The 19,262-nt window shown below is 46.6% G+C and overlaps 1 protein-coding gene across 2 annotated transcripts; it reads left to right on the forward strand.

Annotated features, from left to right (window-relative positions):
• Nucleotides 1–6,159: 6,159 nt before the first annotated feature.
• Nucleotides 6,160–18,963, forward strand: lhx6b (LIM homeobox 6b). 2 transcript variants are annotated; one of them, XM_056287035.1, is made up of 9 exons: nucleotides 6,160–7,078; nucleotides 7,199–7,352; nucleotides 7,777–7,917; nucleotides 8,579–8,700; nucleotides 13,416–13,636; nucleotides 15,013–15,113; nucleotides 15,350–15,445; nucleotides 17,309–17,483; nucleotides 18,305–18,963. In XM_056287035.1, exons 2-9 carry the CDS (start codon nucleotides 7,350–7,352, stop codon nucleotides 18,385–18,387), a joined length of 942 nt encoding a protein of 313 aa, XP_056143010.1. In that variant the 5' UTR covers nucleotides 6,160–7,078; nucleotides 7,199–7,349; the 3' UTR covers nucleotides 18,388–18,963. The 2 variants fall into 2 exon arrangements, with proteins under 2 accessions (XP_056143010.1, XP_056143003.1); XM_056287028.1 differs by lacking the exons at nucleotides 6,160–7,078; nucleotides 7,199–7,352 and having other exon boundaries at nucleotides 7,725–7,917.
• The last annotated feature ends 299 nt before the right edge of the window (nucleotides 18,964–19,262 follow it).

Here is a 19,262-nt window from a genome sequence, read left to right on the forward strand (position 1 = left end):
AACTGTAACCTATTTTTCTGGACTTAGCCTGTTAGTGATTTTAAGTTCCTGTTATAAGCTGTTGCCACAGTATATGCAATGAGCTTGTAGAGCCGAAGGAACGGAGAAGACCGTAGGTTCACACTTTAGCCGTGTAGGCAACTTTCTTTAATCCACGGTAAATCAGAGAGAGAACAAAACCACAGCTCGACTGAGCGGAGGTGGCAAGAATAATCAGAAAACTGGCTGGACAACCATAACTTAACCCTGCGTTAACCTGCCAGGGCAACCATGACTTAACCCTTAGTTCCTGGGTTGAATTCTGTCCCCAATACGTGTCCACCACATGAGCCCCCCCAGAATTCGCCCTAGTAATCGAAGTCAGGCAGGTGCGGGGGGACAACAGGCCGTCCGAGGCGGCTCCGGATAACAGGGGCCAGAGTGTCTCTGGGAGGCATTGACGCGGGCCTGTGGAGGTCGGCCTGAGGAGCAGAAGAGGCAGCTCGGGCCTCCACGGGGGGAGGAGGCGGAGCCGGGGGATGACCGCGACGAGGAGGTTGGGCTAACTCCAACGGCTGCGTCAAGTCCAGGTGTGCGGGTTTAACTCGGTCCACTGAAACATGCTCGGCCGTGCCCCCAAAATCCACCACCAGGTGCTTAGTTCCCCGTTCCAGGACGTGGAAGGGGCCGTCATAAGGGGGCTGCAGAGGGGGGCGGTGTGCGTCATGACGGATGAACACGTAGTCCGCTGACTGCAGACCTGGGGGCACCTGGGACACCGGAGCGCCGTGTTGGGCGGTAGGGACGGGTGTGAAAGCTCTGACCCCGTCCAGCAAGGAGGCTCGTTGGTCCACAGCTGACCAGGGACGCGTTGCATTGGGCATGAAATCGCCTGGGACTCGCAGCGGCGTGCCGTACACCAGCTCCGCAGAGGAGGCTTGTAGGTCTTCCTTCGGGGCGGTCCGCAGGCCCAGCATGACCCATGGGAGCTTGTCGACCCAGTTGCAGTCCTTGAGAGTAGCCCGAAGCGCAGCCTTCATGGACCGGTGGAAGCGCTCACATAGGCCGTTCGCCTGAGGGTGGTAGGCGGTAGTGCGATGAAGCTTGACGCCCAGAGCCTCACCCACAGCATTCCATAGCTCTGAGGTAAACTGTGGCCCGCGGTCAGATGAAAGGTCGGAAGGCGTACCGAAACGTGAGACCCACGACCCAATAAAAGCCCGGGCCACATCAGCAGACGTCGTGGATGCCAGGGGAACAGCTTCAGGCCAGCGCGTAGTCCTGTCCACCACAGTGAAGAGGTAGGTGAACCCATGGGAGGGGGGTAGGGGACCAACCAGGTCGACGTGGACATGGTCAAATCGTCTCTCCGGCACTGCGAAGCGTTCCAGGGGCGCCTTAATGTGGCGGTGTATCTTAGCCCGCTGACAGGCAACACACGAGTCGGCCCACGCTTTCACGTCTCTCTTAAGTCCCTCCCACACAAACTTAGCAGAGGTCAGGCGCACGGATGGCTTACCGCCTGGATGAGAGAGGCCGTGCACAGCTTCAAATACGGGGCGTCTCCAGCTGTGCGGGACGATGGGCCTGGGCTGTCCTGTGGAGACGTCACACAGGAGGGTGACACCTGTGTCGCTGAAAGGAACGTCCTGCAGGCGGAGCCCCGTGTCGGAGGCCCGGAGACGGAGGATGCTCGGGTCCGTGGCCTGGTCAGCAGCCATCTGTGCATAGTCAAGGCCTAGGTGGACCGCTCCAATCACCGCCCTAGAGAGGCAGTCAGCTACCTGGTTAGACTTACCAGCGACGTGCTGGATGTCGGTAGTGAATTCCGAAATGAAGGAGAGTTGTCGCTGCTGGCGAGCGGACCATGGCTCGGCCGTCTTGGACATGGCAAACGTGAGGGGCTTGTGGTCCACGTACGCAGTAAACTCGCGGCCCTCTAGCAGGAAACGGAAATGCCGGACGGCGAGCCAGAGACCGAGGAGTTCCCTGTCAAAAGTACTATACTTGCGCTCTCGGGGTGTAAGCTGGCGACTGAAAAAGGCCAAAGGCTGCCAAGCCCCCCCCACCCACTGTTCGTGAACCGCACCAACAGCATAGTCCGATGCATCCGTGGTTATGGAAATAGGCGCTGTAGGTGAAGGATGCGCTAGCAGGGTAGCCTGGGAGAGCGCAGCTTTAGTCTCGGTGAACGCACGGTCCCGCTCTGCTGTCCAGTCGACCGCCTGGTTGGGGGACATGCCTTTCAGCGCCTCGTACAGTGGCCGGATGATAAAGGCGGCTCGGGGAATGAAGCGGTGGTAGAATGTCACCATCCCGATGAACTCCCTGAGCGCACGAGCTGTTTGGGGGCGCGGAAAGGCCGCCACCGCTTCCACCTTTGAGGGCAGGGGGACTGCCCCGTCCCCAGTGATGCGGTGCCCGAGGAAATCAATGGCTGTCAGCCCGAACCGGCACTTCGCCGGGTTGACGATCAGCCCATGCTGGCTGAGGCGTGTGAAGAGGGCATGAAGATGGGACAGGTGTTCTTCCTCGGAGGCGCTGGCGATGAGTATGTCGTCCAAATAGACGAAGATGAAAGGAAGGCCACGGAGCACTGAATCCATCAGCCGCTGAAAGGACTGGGCCGCGTTTTTGAGTCCAAATGGCATTCGTAGGAATTCAAATAGGCCGAATGGGGTAGTCACCGCTGTCTTGGGGATGTCTGAGGGGTGCACGGGAACTTGATGATAACCACGGACCAGGTCGACTTTTGAGAAGACGCATTTGCCAGACAGGTTTGCAGAAAAGTCCTGGATATGCGGGACAGGATAGCGGTCGGGCGTGGTGGCGTCATTTAGTCGGCGGTAGTCCCCGCATGGGCGCCAACCTCCATCAGGCTTAGCGACGATGTGGAGTGGGGACGCCCACGGGCTGTCAGAGCGGCGGATGATCCCCATGCGTTCCAGGTGCTCGAACTAAGACTTGGCAATGGCGAGTTTGGCGGGGTCAAGACGCCTGGCTCTGGCGTAGACCGGGGGCCCCTTCGTAGCAATGTGATGCTCCACCCCATGCTTAGCGGTGGGTGCAGAGAAGGTAGGCTGGGTGAGGTCAGGGAACTCAGCGAGGAGGCGGTTGAACTTGTCTGCCTCTGAGAGAGAGTTGGCTAGACCTGCATAGGCCGCTTCCCTCCGCGTACATGCGAAGGAGGAGAAGGTTAAGGCATCGACCAGACGGCTGTTCTGAATGTCCACTAGCAAACCGTAAGCGCACAAAAAATCAGCTCCGAGGAGGGGAAGCGTTACATTGGCCATGACGAACTCCCACGTGAAACGTTGTCCACCAAAACACAGTTCTACAGACCGCACGCCGTAGGTGTGGATAGGGCTGCCGTCAGCCATCGCCAACTGGGGGCCCCGCTCCCCGCCCATGATGTCGACGTCAGTAGCAGGGAGCACGCTTCTCTGTGCGCCCGTGTCACAAAGAAATCGCCGACCGGAGATGGTGTCGAGGATGAAGAGTAGCCTGCTCGTATCGCCAACACTCATGGCCACTACTGAGTGTTGGCCCTCTCGTTTCCCGTCGGCCTGTAGTTGCAGGGGGAACGGCACCGTTTAGCTTTCGCACCAAATCGAGCGTGGTACATACAGAGTCCAGAGGGCTTGTAGCGGTCTGATGCTGTGGCGCCACCGTCGGGCCACGCCCGCGATGTCGGCGGGGGGCCAGTGAAGGTAGGAGCCAGCACCCCGGCATGGGAGGAACGTTGTGTAGCGACGAAGAATCGGTCAGCCTCCTTTGCCAGCTCACGGGGATCAGTGATGGTGGAGTTAGCGAGCGCAGTCTGGACGTGGGGCGGCATGTTGCGCAGAAACAGCTCCATAAACAGGAAACATGGCTTTTCTTGACCCAATAGGTTTAACATCCTGCTCATTAGCTCCGATGGTTTGCCATCTCCCAAGCCCTGAATTGCGAAGAGGCGACGTGCTCTCTCCGTTGTTGACAGTTCAAAAGTTTCAAGGAGGAGATGTTTAAGTGCGGCGTATTTACCGTCGGCCGGTGGGTTGGTTATGAAACCGCTTATCCTGGAAGCCGTAGCGCACCCCAGCGCTGCCACTACGTAGTAGTACCTGGTCTCGTCTGCTGTTATGTCTCTGAGCGCGAACTGTGCCTCAGCCTGCGCGAACCACGTAGCCGCGGAAGACTCCCAAAACTCCGGCAGTTTAATTGCAACGGCGTTCGTAGCCATAATGTGTGTGGTTTCAGAAAACTTATCCGAAAACCGACGTCGGGGTCACCAGTGTAGAGCCGAAGGAACGGAGAAGACCGTAGGTTCACACTTTAGCCGTGTAGGCAACTTTCTTTAATCCACGGTAAATCAGAGAGAGAACAAAACCACAGCTCGACTGAGCGGAGGTGGCAAGAATAATCAGAAAACTGGCTGGACAACCATAACTTAACCCTGCGTTAACCTGCCAGGGCAACCATGACTTAACCCTTAGTTCCTGGGTTGAATTCTGTCCCCAATACGTGTCCACCACAAGCTCTTATTTTGAAGGCTGAAGAGAGAGCGGAAGTGCTGTACGCAGTGTTGTTGCTGTGGAGTTCTGTTGGGGGAAGAATCCAAATAAAGTGGTCCTCGTATGAAAGTGGAACCTCCATATTTCTTATTTTATAGTTTCATACAGTATAGGCGACATCTACAAACTCTCGGTTACATTGGTGGCAGCGGTGGGATCCGGAAGTGTGCAGATCCTCAGAAGTCTCTTCGGAGCGCGGAATGACAAAGCGCGAGGGCGCGCTTCCGGGGAGGGTGACGACTGTAAACTACTGATTAGACACGTTAGTCCCTAGTTAACGGGTCTGACCCTTTAGCCGAGCGGTTAGTGATGTTGCCTTGTGGTTCAGTACACGCCGTATCGAATCCCGCACCGGGCAAGAAAATTAACTTACACAACCAAATGTGCGCATGAGGTGTTACACACTTACCATGCCACGCCATTTACCCCGCGACTAGCTCCATGGATTAGACGGTCACCTGGTATTTGGAGATTACGTTGTTTTGATGAACAGTCTGTTGTCCCTAACTAATACGTTTTATTCAGAGTAGTATGTCTGTAGACAAGAGTATGTGTGTTTTAACGCCTCTCCTGCGTCAGTAAACCTGCACTACTACTGACATCTTACACGCACGTGTTCCACACACGATCAACAGCCCTGATAGTCACAGAGAACACACACTCTGTCATTCCTCATTCAAGTCCACCCACATCCTGATGAGCCCAGACCAGGTCGACCCGGTCTGGTAATGACCGTTAATGCACCCAACCGGGGTATGGCGCGTTTGGCTGATAACACAAGTGGCCGACACAACGACACAGCGACACAACGACACGATGCGTGTCTGCTTGTACAGGTGAGCCCAGAGTGCCTTCTGAGTGGTCAGTGATAACCACACTGTCAGTGATTTCTTTCGTTTTTTGTTTTGTGGGTTTTTTTTTTGTTTTGACATTTTACTTTCAGTCATTTTAATCCTTGCAAATATTCAGTGTTTATTTTGGGTGGCTATACAAAGACCCCCCCGCCCCCCCATAGATCTATGTGTGCGACCGTTGCCTCCGTCACTTCGAAAAACAGAAATCTTCAAATCTAGACAACTGAAACGAGGCAAAGCTGGATGAGACAGGAGTCCATTACACCTTGTTCCATGCGACTTATTCACCCACTGTTGTGATGCAGTACACTCTCTCTCTCTCCCTCTCTCTCTCTCTCTCTCTCTCTCTCTCTCTCTCTCTCTCTCTCTCTCTCTCTCTCTCTCTCTCTCTCTCTCTCTCTCTCTCTCTCGCTCTCTCTTGTTTTTGCTCTCTCTCTCTTTCTCGCTCTCTCTTGCTCTTGCTTTCTTTCTTGCTCTCTCTCTTGCTCTCTCTCTCTCTCTCTCTCTCTCTCTCTCTCTCTCTCTCTCTCTCTCTCTCTCTCTCTCTCTCTCTCTCTCTCTCTCTCTCTCTCTCTCTCTCTCTCCCCCCCCTGCATAACGGTAATCGCGGGGCGTCACTATTATCCTATATGCTATAGTACAAGAAAGGAAATGTCGGGGCCCGCTCGGTCATTTCCAATCGAAATTGTGCGTTTCAAAACACGTGGCGCACCGTTTGTGCGTCGCTAAATCACATTTTTCTCATTCCATAAATCTGATTGAAGGCAGCATCACATCCTCTCGGAGCGAGCGGGGTGTAAACTTCCATTTGAGGCGGGGAAAGAGGTGAGAGTCCGAGCGGTCCCACGCAGACCCTGTCAAAGCTCCGCGGAGGGACTCCGGTGGTTTTATTGTCTGCCTCTCCGCAGCTCGGACGGAGCCTCCCAGCCCGAAACCCTGTGAGCCGGAGGACCTGTTCGCCGCGAGCTCGGCCTGATCTGCTCCCACGCGACAGAGAGGGCAGATCGCCCGTCGAGGAGGAGGAGGAGGGGGGGGGGAGTGTCACCTTAGGGCCTTGTAGATTTTCCACGGATTTATTTGGACGTTTGATTGGCTGCCTGCAATGTCCCGGAAAAATGAAAATCCTTCAGTGGGAAAAGTCTTTGTGGATATTTGCTGAGAAGGTAACTGCTCGAGGTGTTGTACCTTGAACACACATGGGCCTATAGGGAGCGGGGTGTCTGCACGAGGCGGAGGGGCCTGATCATTCTTCACGATAGGCCCGCTCCAAAATTTAATATCTCTCGTATCCTCGTATTAATTAATATAATCTCGTATCCTGCTAATTTCGTTGAAACGACGGACAACATGGGCTCCGAAATCCACCCAAACGCAGATTCCTGGCACCGCATGAATACAGCTGTAATCACCGAGGGAGCCTCAAGTACTTAAATGGCCTATCACGAGCGATACAATCAAGCTCCTTTATGTTTCAAGATCAGCTGCAACTTCTGCTCATTGTCTCCTGTGAATTGACCGATCTCCAATTGGGCCTCTTCACGCTGGAGATTTTCGATTTTCGATTATACGGCTATTGAAATCGGAATGTGCCATTTTGCTGATGGCCCGGCGCCTTCCCTTGATTGACGGTTGAAATTGACACTCGAGTTGCCTCTCATCCCGAGCATTTCAAGCTATCACTAATTGCAGGTAATGCATCCTTTCACAGCGTTTGATTGCATGGGAAATATGAGGTAGCCTGCACTGCGCACGAGGTCAAAGATCGATCATATTTTTCTAATTGCATCAAAAATGGTCTTTTGTTGCCAGGGTTTAAATGCGGCAGAAGCCGTTGTTGGTTGTTTTGGACCGGATATAGCTTGAAGGGTGGGTTTGGTGGTGTAGGGATGCGTAATGCGCAGAGCAGGGCGCGGAGTCGGCTCCATCTTCTCTCCAAATAGGCACCGTTCAAGACTGGAAAATGGTGAGTCAGAAACATCTGGAGCACTTCGCTTTCGATTTTTATTTATTTATTTTACTTTTATCAATGATAGGCCCCGTTTGAATTCTCAATAACGGACGCTTTTTGGGTAATTTCCGAGCTGCTGCAGCTGCTGCAGCTGCTGCAGGCGTTCCCCTGCTAAAGTTTCTCAGCTTGGCCTAAAAGTTACGTTAACGTCTCATTTCAGTTGTTTGTATTATAATTATTGTCATTATTATAGTTATTCGTGTTACTTCCATAATGCACAACTTCACGCTAAGTGTGGGCCGTTTGCATATGTGATAGTGGATCTGTAACGAACAGCCTGGTCCGTTTTAAGCAGCTCTTACTCCAATATGAAAAAATATTAAATGTGATGAAACTTTTGAGTTTAATCCTTGAGAAGGAAACGATTGTTTTTGAGCAGTCTGAATCGGAGGTGAAGAAGGAGTCGAGCGAGTGCAGCCCTGCGGAGCCTCCCTGCGCGTGCTCTCCTCCCGCGCGGCCGTCCGCCAGCCACCAGTGCGCCAGCTGCGGCATGGACATACACGACCGGTACCTGCTCAAGGTGACGTCCTCAGACTCTGGCGGGGAACAGACCAACTAGACTTACTGATTAGCACTTTTGTCCAGTAGTCTATATCCCAAACTCAGATCAAACCTTCTGTTGCCTGTATTTCTTCTTCTTCTTTTTCTTTTCTTTTTTTTGCTCGTGCCTTCCTTAAATGGACTGCACATCACACGGATTGTGTAAAATGGGCTATTCTCCATCACCAAAGTATGTGATTAATATCGATGCACTACATACTTTAGCATTTAGCAGCTATCGTTTCCCTCGTCGGATGTCTCAGGGTTGTTTTTCTCTTATTGTTCACTGCAGTTGAGTTTGTATTGTGCAGCACGACTTGCAGCGAATTTGAACCTCACAGTACAGTGGGAACTGAATTTGAAATGTATAGTAGCTGAATTAATTTCAGAGTAGGGGAGAAGGGGTAGGGGAGAAGGGGTGGGGGGGGGCTCCTTTTCCAACATGGAACAAATAATCTGACGCGCGCGGAGATCTGCTCGCTGAGTGTGATGCGCGGATTTGTTGACCGCTTCAGATTATTAGCAATGGTTTATCTGTGTGTTATACCCTGCTTATTTACATGTCCGAAATAAATCATCACCATCATCACCATCATCATCACCATCATCGTCATCATCATCACCATCATCACCATCATCAGGTAAACAACCTGACCTGGCACGTGGGCTGTCTGGAGTGCTCGGTCTGCAGAGCGTCACTGCGTCAACACAACAGCTGCTACGTCAAAAACAAAGAAATCTACTGCAAGCTGGATTATTTCAGGTAGGATCACCGCTGCCGGTCACTCACTCACTCACTCACTCACACCTCCTCCGCCAGGAGCACCAGCCAGCCCCGCGTGTAGGGGGCCAGGGAGTGCCAGTGGTCTTTAAACGAGTCGGAGCATTTTGACTCCTCGCTTCTGTAAAGGCATCCAGGCTGCAAAAGGGTTCACATTTGGTCAACCGTGGGCTTAAACTAATAACCAAAAGCGGTGAAAATAATTTGTATGAATTCTGCGCCATCAGCGCGACTTTTCCATGCAAATGGTGGATATCTAATTTTGGAATGTAAATTTGCTCTTCGGGTAAATATGGACTCCCACTGTATACAGACTATTTTTTTATATTTACACTTTAATGCGAAAGCACTTCCAAAGGAATGTATTTGGAGTGTTCTCCGCCACCACATCATGCCATGTCAACAAAGTCTCTTAATTTGGCTTTCGCTAATGGCAGTGTACAACATCTATTTTCCACCCCCATTATTTTTGACTTTTTCAATATTTTTCGTTTTCTTCTTCTACGTCGACTTAGAATCGGCTACGCTTAACGCACGCGCATACAAGGTATTTGGGCATACTTTATTTTATTTGAATAACAAATCAAAATATTTTCAATTCAAGTTCCTTTAATTGAATTTGTTGGTGGGTTAATTCGGCACAGGAATTAAAGATGGTAATGTACCCTTAAACATTAATAATAATAATAACAATAATAATAATAATTATGATGATGATAGTAATGATAGTAATAATAACACTGTCCTTGGTTACATAACTAATAACGACAAGCAGAAAACCATGTAAAACCTTTCACTGTAAATTCACAGTAATTAACTGGCAGCAGCTTCATCTGCAAAGTACTGCTTTTTTTTAAAAATTTTTTTAGCTTCCTACTGTATTTTAGAATTACACTGTATTACTAGAAATACATGTGTGGTTCCTTGCTGTAGTCTTGTAAATTTGCAACACAATACTGGTCACCGTTTTGTCAGTAAATCACTATATATTTACAGTATGTAAACTGTTTGAATCTACAGTGTGAATCTTGTACTTATGTTACTGTAATACTACTACTACTACTACTACCAATAATAATAATAATGAATAACAATAGTATTAATAATAAATTATTATTATCATAAATAATGAAAAAATGACAAAGGGACAATATTCATTATGCAGTTAATTTTCAAATATTTATTAAAATAGAAACATGTCACCGGTGCAGCAGGACCTGAATGAACCTCAACTCCCTGCCTGTTTACTTTTCTTTGTTTCGTTCTTTTTGAGTTCTTTTTTGAGTGAAATGACAGTGAATACGATATTTGGCAACTTACTGTGAAAATGTTTTTTGTGAGAAAGGAACATCAAACTAAACCTGCCACAGGACAGCAGCAGTCTAGTTTGCATGGGGGTATTACAGTACAGTGAAAACAAAACAACCGTGCAGCTGTTTCCCTGAACAACGTGAACCCTGAGTTCCAACAATTTGAACAAGAAAAGACACGGCATGGGTTTTTGTCGCTGAGTGAGTAAATAAATCAACGCATGTTTGAATGAGTAGCTGGGTGAGGTACTGTGTGTGTGTGTGTGTGTGTGTGTGTGTGCGTGTGTTTCAACCAGGTTTTTCTATCCTAATGGGGACCAAATGTCCCCATCAGGATAAAAAAAACCTGAAACCACCTACCTTGTGGGGACATTTGGGTCCCCATGAGGAAAAGGGTGTACTTTAGGGTTAGGGCTTGGATTTAGGGTTAAGGTTAGAATTGGGATTAGGTTAAGGTCAGGGTAAGGGTTAAGGTTAGGTATGTAGTTATGATGGTCAAGGTTAGGGCTAAGGGCTAGAGAATGAATGTAGTCAGTGAGGGGTCCCCACAAGAATACGGTGACATGTGTGTGTGTGTGTGTGTGTGTGTGTGCGCGCGCGCGCACGCATACACACGCGTAAGATCAGACAAAGTCCCACTTGAAGTCACTGAGCCTCTTGAGTGTTCAGACATGCGGATTCAGTGACGTTGCCTTCTTTTTGACCATCTTCCCGCGCTTCTTGTTTTGCCGCTTATCATGGCTTGCTTTTGTGGCCCTCCCAGGGTTAATGTCAATGCAGGTTCTGAAAAACAATGTAGAATGACAAAAATATTCTTCTTTCTGGTGATGTCAATCTGTCAATGTGACATACCAAGCAAGAGCCTATTCAGTGCAAAGTAGTGTTGCAGAATATTGAACCATATGATTGTCACATTTCACTAAGCAGGTTTATATCAATTTCCATGAATGATCAAGTTAAAAAGAAGAATGTGATGGAAAGGAAATGACAATATTAGCAGAGGCAGTAGTGATGTTTGTAGCGTCAGAGGCACCAGTGGTTATCAGGTTATTGGACAATGGCGGTGTGTGGGGAAAAAAAATCAATCAAGTCAAGCTGTGTGGTACAGTAAGTGTAAACAGCTCCTACCTCTGAAGGAATTCCAGAGTGCACGCTCCACCATGCTGGCACTAAAGGGTTGACATTGTAGTAGGAGACGGGCCACAGCAAGCCCAATGACACTGGACGTTCCTTCACACAGCACCTCTTTTTCTATGCTCATCCTCCATCGCTGGTTGTTCTGTCATTGGACCAGAAAAAAAGATGACAGGTTAGAAACATAACTGTTAATAGAAACGGCAAAAAATAATGGAATCTTATTTTTCTGATAGATTATCCTCATATGACAAAGTATGGCAAGCCAATTCCTTCAAATTTTGGTCTGACAATATAAAAAAGAATGTGTTTGACCTGTACTGTAGCTTCAATGAGACAATACAACAGTTGTACTGCAAGACTATAGGATATATATAACAGTCAAAAACATAAATAAAATAAACATTTAATAAGAAGTATTATTTTTTACCAAGGTAGAGCAAGTGAATGTTTCACAATCAGTAGCACAGAATCTGCAGAAGTGAGTACTCCTGCTGAAGTTCTCACTGAGACCACCAATGCGGCGTGATCCCAAGTTGTCACCAGCCAGCGTGTCTCTTTACAGCTGTCCATCAAACAAGACCAAACCATTCTCTTCTAGATCTGTCAGAGCTCTTGTAAGAGAGGTAAAGACTGTGTTTCGACCAAAATATTCCTACTCCTGCTGTGGACATAATAAAGCCAGTTGCATATGAGCCACACTTGACGCGTTGTGTGGTGTCGTGACAGTACCCAGCTGGACTCTGCAACGGCTGCCCGGCCACAAGCAGTGAATCAATCAACTTAGGAAAAAACAAGTATTGGCTCTTTTTTGCTGGTGGAAAACACAACAACCAGGTTAGACTTGCTACTTCAATACATTAGTCAACATAGTTAAATTAACTTTCAGCATAAGCAACAGTGTTGTTTTATGTTGTTAACGCAAAATGAGACAAAATACTAACATCTGCTAATTCTAGCTAACGTTAGCTAACATTAGCTAACATAACATAACATAGTTAGCTAACATTGAAAATATGAAGGTTTTGTAACAGCTTTGTTACAAAACTGTTCTAAATGGGGGAAAATTTTCAACCGGATAAAGCCTCGTTTTTTGTGTGTTTTGTTTTTTTACTTTCTTAGTATAAGGATAATGGTATGCCATTGCCTAACATTTTGACGCTTTAATGGCGGAATAAAAAATGGCGGCTTATCGCCGCAGCTCCGGGCATCCGTGACGCACAGGTTGACCAGGTTGCAGTGCGGCTCCACCTTTGTGGTGACAGAGACTGGCCGGCAGATGTGCTCCAAAGTTAAAATAAGCAAACATAAAAAAAGCAAGCTGCAAAAACAATCTTTTGCCAGAAAATAAAAATATCTCATTGCGGAGGTTAATTTTTAAATTTTAGATCCCACACTCTTCTTTCTCCTTCCCAAGACGCTCAGCTGTTTACGAGTCAATGTCCTGTAAACAATGGCATCCTCTTAAAGGGCTATAATCACGTTTTTTATTTCCCCCAGATTGCGTTGCAGTTTCCAGTATGACGCGGTATAACGTTAACACATCGGAATACTGTTCAGATTTCCCTGTATCTACATCAGAGAGACCAGATTAAAAACGGGAGAGAGAGAGAGAGCGAGAGAGAGAGAGAGAGAGAGAGAGAGAGAGAGAGAGAGAGAGAGAGAGAGTGATAGCGAGATCTGCATTAGGGGGTGTCTTTGATATATATATACGTATGTATATATAGATATAGATATAATTATATAGATATATATATAGATAGATAGATGATATATTATCGATTTGATTGAAGGAGAAAAGTCTCGCCTCCATTTGGCACCGGAAGGGATTTCACCTGTTCACATTTTGCTTTTTTTTTTGTTGCTCTGTACCGTCTTAGCTCATTTTTAGCTCATCTACGAGTGCACTGGCTTTTTATTTTTCGCCTAATTAATTTTTTCCTCATTCAGGTCCTTAGCCACCATCAGTGCAGTTGGGTGTCTGTTTTGGCAGGCAGGCAATTAATTACATTCACATTTTGTTCCAGTTATTCCAGCCTGCAATCAGGGAGGTTTTTTTTTTACACCTGGTAGTCTAGGTGTACTTAATCAATTGGTAGAATAGGAAACCAGCAGAACTAGTATTTATTTATTTTTATGTGCGAGAATGAACATATATAAATATATATATATATATATATATATATATATATATAAAATAATTAAATGAATAAAAAGATGGATCCACGACCTCTGCCTCCTTGCGTCTCACAGTAGGTTCGGCACCAAGTGTGCGCAGTGCGGTCGCCAGGTGTACGCCAGTGACTGGGTGCGGAGGGCCCGCGGAAGCGTCTACCACCTTGCCTGCTTCGCCTGCTTCTCCTGCAAGAGGCAGCTGTCCACCGGGGAGGAGTTCGGCCTGGTGGAGGGCAGAGTGCTGTGCCGGAGCCACTATGACATGATGCTGGACAACCTCCGCAGGGCCGCCGAAAACGGTAGTACATCCCCGCACATGATGAGACACGCACACGTACGCGCGCACACACGTACGCACACGCACACGCACGCACGCTGACAAGAGCCTCGTTAATGGAGATCCTCGTTAATGGGCCGCTGAAAACGGTAGTACGTCCACGCACATGAGGACACACACACACACACACACACACGCGCGCTGACAAGAGCTTCGTTAATGGAGACGCAGCTTGTGAAAACACCACTTTGATCGTCTCTCTAAGATTCATTAACACGTTTATTGAGATGACATTTATTCTCTGTTCCTATAACCTGTCCTATTCCATGGCGCATTGATACGTATTTGCGCGGAAGGGAGCTATACTACGGCGTCTGGATAGAGATGCGGCGGGTGTCCCGTATCCAATGCGAAACTTCCGCCCCAATTTTTCAATATTAATTACACACAGGTTTGGTTGTGGTTGCGGTTAATGCTAAGGTTACCGTTAGCATGTCGTTAAGGTTGGGGTTACCGTTAGGTTGTGGTTAAGGTTGTGGTTACCGTTAAATTGGGGTTAAGGTTGGGGTTACCGTTAGCATGTCGTTAAGGTTGGGATTATCGTTAGGTTGGGGTTACCGTTATATTGGGGTTAAGGTTGGGATTATCGTTAGATTGGGGTTAAGGTTGTGGTTACCGTTAGGTTGGGGTTAAGGTTGGGATTATCGTTAGGTTGGGGTTAAGGTTGTGGTTACCGTTAGGTTGGGGTTAAGGTTGGGATTATCGTTAGATTGGGGTTAGTCAAATCTCATCTCGTAATATATCGACGGTTTTTCATCAGCATCAATGTAAACGCCACTGGGATGGGCTCAAAATACCGACTTGGTAAATAAACACCCGATTCAGTGATGCTTCCTTTTTACATTGCTATGGGTGAACTGAGTTAAATGTTATATCCGGAGTGATTTTCAAATGAAATAAAGGTACTGTGGCGGTTATAGGGATACATAATTCCCCTTATTGAGCTAGTGGGAACGTTTGTTTACAGCTGCTGTTTTCTCGGTTCGTGTTTACAGTGATACACTTCCGCTGTGCTGGTTTTTGCTGTTGTTATGGTGAAGGAATAAATGGTGCACGTCGTGTAGCCGAAAGAGAAAGTTGTCACGACTCCTGATTGAGCTCCTCTACAGTACCACACATTTCTAGATGACCAGGGCAGGCAGCAAAGGGTCAGAGGCACAGAAATAGGATAGTAGTTAGAAAATATTCTGCTAACTCTAGAATGTAGTATGAAAAGTGGTGCAATACAATGGAAAACAAAATGAATGAAAATCGAGATATCAAAGCTAAGAAGAAGAAGGGTAAAAAGACTTCTTTTTTTCATCACTTCACACATAAACGCGCTGCTGTCTTCCTCAGGGACAGGACTGACCCTGGAGGGAGCTCTGCCTTCTGATCAAGATGGCCAACCCAAACCAGCCAAGCGGGCCCGGACCTCCTTCACCGCGGAGCAACTGCAGGTGAATTCTCCTCTTGATACGTGTGTGTGTGTGTGTGTGTGTGTGTGTGTGTGTGTGTGTGTGTGTGTGTGTGTGTGTGTGTGTGTGTGTCTCTCTCTCTCTCTCTCTCTGAGTGTGTGTTTGTGTGGGTGTGGTGGGATCCTGACTGTAGGCTGCACAGCATTTTGTGACTGTCAATGTAGAAGAAACGTCGCTTTGTATCACGGTTATAATCTGACTGCAGTTTCTCTTTGCAGGTAATGCAGACCCAGTTTGCCCAAGACAACAACCCTGACGCCCAGACATTACAGAAGCTGGCAGAAATGACAGGACTGAGCAGACGAGTCATACAAGTATGCAATAATAATAATAATTAAGCATAACATTATACTGTAAGTGGAAAGAATAAGTGGAACAGTGGCTTGAGCGTTCATTTTCCCTGTGTTTGCATGGGTTTTCTTCCACAGTCAAGACATGGATGTTAGGGGAATCGGAGGCTCTAAACTGACCATAACTATGAATGTGGTGTGAATGATTTCATTTGCAAACCGCGTGATGGACTGGCAACCTGTCAAAGGTGTCTCCTTGCCTTCCAACACAATGACTGCTGGGATAGGCACCAGTCCTGACCACCCCGTAATCCTGATTTTGATTAAGCAAACATACAGAATGAATTATTCCATATTACAAATTTACTTTAAAAGTACTGTAACAGAGACGGACGAGCAAAGCCAAGCCATTTGTACACACAATTTCATTCAAATCAAATGCTCTACCATATGATTTCTGTAATTAATTTTTCCCTCACTGGTTGAATGGTTTTTGATGTACAATCAGTAAAATCAGTTTGTGGAGTATTTGTTCAGGATGAGAAAACTACGTTCACTTGGCTCGGTAAGGGTCGGTTGGCAGAATGCTTACCACAGAGATGCCAAACAGTATTAATAAGAAAGTATCAACATACTTAAGATCATCCAAATATCTAATTATGGAATTTGCAAGTGAATAAGGAATTAGGTATCGATGGGTATGTACAGCTTGCCAAAAAATAAAAATTACCAATCACAAATATAGGTAATGCCTGGGCTATTTGTTCTGGGGTATTTAGTGTGACTCTTATCATACGGTCATATGGTAATTGGGTGATTCTTCAGTTAAGGGAGTTTTTCTGGCCTCAGGGTAGATTTTCAAGAAAAGAAAAAAAAACTCGTTTTTAAAAAAAAAACAATAATTGTATTTGTTAGTTAGGTTGTGTTAGTTATGAAAAAAAGATTTGTGTCTCGGTGATGACATTTTAATACTTTTTCAACATGCTGAAAATTCAAATGTGCCAGAATGTCACTGTTTTGGGCTCGTCCCCAACCAAGACTTTTTAACGTCCCCTCTATAATAAAGTAATAAAAATGGTTCATTAAAGCTTTACTTTGCATTTTCTCATAATAAATTAAGAAGAAATATTTCAAATTCATGTGGTGTATATAGGTGCAATTTGCACATTTTTTATAGTTAAATATCGCCGTCCCTCATACATCTGTCATTACCACCACGGCCAACATTTTCGAGAGCAAGTAACGTTTTTTCAAACAACAACATAACGTGGTTGCCATGGAGACGAGAAGTGCCAGAGGCGCATGAGCAGTCATGGCAGAAACATGGCTTGTTCATGTCCACAAATGTAAGTAATGTGAAGATTTATATGTCCTGATCTGAGAGTAGGTTTATTAGGCGTCATTACCAAGCAAGTTACTAGTTGAGTATTTTAGTTCAGAAATAAGAAACTTTACTTTATTCACGTATATTCATTGTACATTGTATGCTAGCTAACAAGTTAGCTTAGCAAGTCTAAGACTTGGTCAACTTTTTCTCCAAAAGGTGAAAATTGTCATTATCTTTACCATCACATTTTGCTGTTACAACTTTGAAAAAAAGCATCATAATACCAAACTTATTTTGTAGGGCGGTCAAAGCTATGCTAAGATGCTTGTTCCAGACCACTTACTAGAGCTTTTGAAAAAAAAAAACAGATTTTAAATAAATTTATATTTCAAAATGCCAAAAGCCAAAAGTGCCCCAAATTGAAGAGTCACCCAGTTACACGTTCAGCATTCCACTTTATAGTGGAGCGATATTATTCATGTCTCCATTAGGACTTGTAGACCTGCAGCTCGGTGGCTGGTGCTGATCTCATGTCATGTCCATTCTCCAACACTGTCCAGGTTTGGTTTCAGAACTGCCGAGCGCGACATAAAAAGCACCCCCCTCAGAACAGCGCTTACTCTCAGAACGGCCCGCATTCTCGAATGCCTCCATCGCTGCAGGAGGAGCTGCACTACTCTCCGTTCAGCAGTCCTGACAGGCCGCACCTGCTGGCCCTGCACGGCTACCTGGACAGTGAGTCTCGCCCTCTTCGGCTTGTCTGCACCAACGCATGTTGACACGAAATACCAGAAATGTGACCAAACGTGTTGTTACGCGTCCCTTCGCTCTGACTCTTTATAACATATGCAGTGTGGTTGACATAATGTGTCAGAGAGCCCCAGTGGCATTTAGCTGCTGTGATCATTTCATGATGGCTTGGATGCTAATATGGCCTTCATACGCTGTATTAACAGGAAAACCCCTTTTTAAAAGGATTATTAAGTTGGGAGTCATCTGACCTTTAGCGCTGTTATTTTCTTGAAACGGTGGGAAACAGAGCTGGTGGGGGAGGGGGGGCACAGACAAGAAAAAAAGCCTCAAGTTAAGTCAAGTCTCAGACTTGTATTTGATCCCAGACCAGCAGGGACACACATTGGACCACATCCCTCAACTATACAGCACACATGCTTTCTTGCACTGAAATAAAAGTTAACGTGGCCGTGGTAAAGTTGATGCTCATCATAGTCTTCATGAATTCTATAAGTCCATTATAATTCTGTTATCCTCTTTCAATGTTGTATTCTGTAAGTTGTGTAAACACAACACCCATTGCACATTGTCCATCTTGGGAGAGATCCCTCCTCTGTTGCTCTCCCTGATGTTTCTTCCTACCCCCCCCCCACACACAGTTAAAGGGTTTTTAGGGAGTGGTTCCTTATCTGATGTGAGAGGTCAAAGGACAGGACGTTGTGTTGCTGTAAAGCCCCTTGAGGCACATTTGTAATTTGTGATGTTGGGCTGTACAAATAAGACTGACTTGACGTGTTGTCCTCCTTGGTGTTTTGTGCATACAGGTCATCCCTTCTCAGTGTTAACGGCACCCAACCACCTGACGCATCCCTCCATCCCCTTACCACAGCTGCCCATCAGCCGTTGATCTCGGCCATTGACCCCCCCCCCCCCCACCTCCTTCCAGGACATTCTGCACAGCAGTCCGCTTCATTTGGGAGTCTAACCCTGGGATAGCACCACCTACTGCTTACTGTGTTCAATAACATTGGATATCTATTTGTCAGACTATTGAACCAACGGAGAAATAGCCTCCACCTCTGCACGGGAGTTACTTTGGATACAGATGTCTCCCCCCCCTTTTTTTTTTTTTAAATGGGACACAAAAAAAACATTGACTCTAGGCTGGACTTCTTTTCTCTCTGTGTTCATCCATTCCCTCAAGGTATTTTAAAGCCTCAAATATGAGCTTTCAAAAAAAAGAAAAAGAAAAGAAAAGAAAAAAGCAAGGCTAGACAGCAGTGTTTAAACCTCAACTTTTTTCTGTATTGTGTTGAAGACATTTGCAGCTTTATTGTTGTATGTTGTCGTATCGTTGCAAGAAAATGGGAGTGGCTTTATTTATTCAGCGAGAACCTTGACAGAAAGCACTTTTAAATGTCTTGAAATGGAATAAGTCAATGATTGTACATTGTAAGTACTGCTATTGTCAAATAAAGTGTATCTGGACGGTTATGGACGTTTAAAATCAGGACGGAACAGTTTGTTTTTTCCCCTTTTCAGAAGAAACTTGGCTTTTTAGTCACGATAAAAAAAAATCAGAGAGAGGAGAGAGAGAGAGAGAGAGAGAGAGAGAGAGAGAGAGAGAGAGAGAGAGAGAGAGAGAGAGAGAGGTCAAGTACCTTTTAAAATCGTATCTTCACAGGCGGTGATAGCCGTGGTTGTGTCTAATTTACTCATGGTACTTAACAGCAGAGGGAGTCAATGTCAGGGGCAGAAACCATTGTAAGCCTTTGCCCTGAA

This window comes from Lampris incognitus, chromosome 1 (assembly GCF_029633865.1).
Source record: "Lampris incognitus isolate fLamInc1 chromosome 1, fLamInc1.hap2, whole genome shotgun sequence".
In the NCBI taxonomy this organism is placed as follows: domain Eukaryota; kingdom Metazoa; phylum Chordata; class Actinopteri; order Lampriformes; family Lampridae; genus Lampris; species Lampris incognitus.

Bases quoted from the DNA above. Each gene is read 5' to 3' on its own strand.
- lhx6b (XM_056287028.1), top strand. From the start codon at position 7,726: ATGAAACTTTTGAGTTTAATCCTTGAGAAGGAAACGATTGTTTTTGAG. The intron at 7,918-8,578 runs GTGACGTCCTCA...CACCATCATCAG, and splicing joins ACGACCGGTACCTGCTCAAG to GTAAACAACCTGACCTGGCA. The intron at 13,637-15,012 runs GTAGTACATCCC...TGTCTTCCTCAG, and splicing joins CCGCAGGGCCGCCGAAAACG to GGACAGGACTGACCCTGGAG.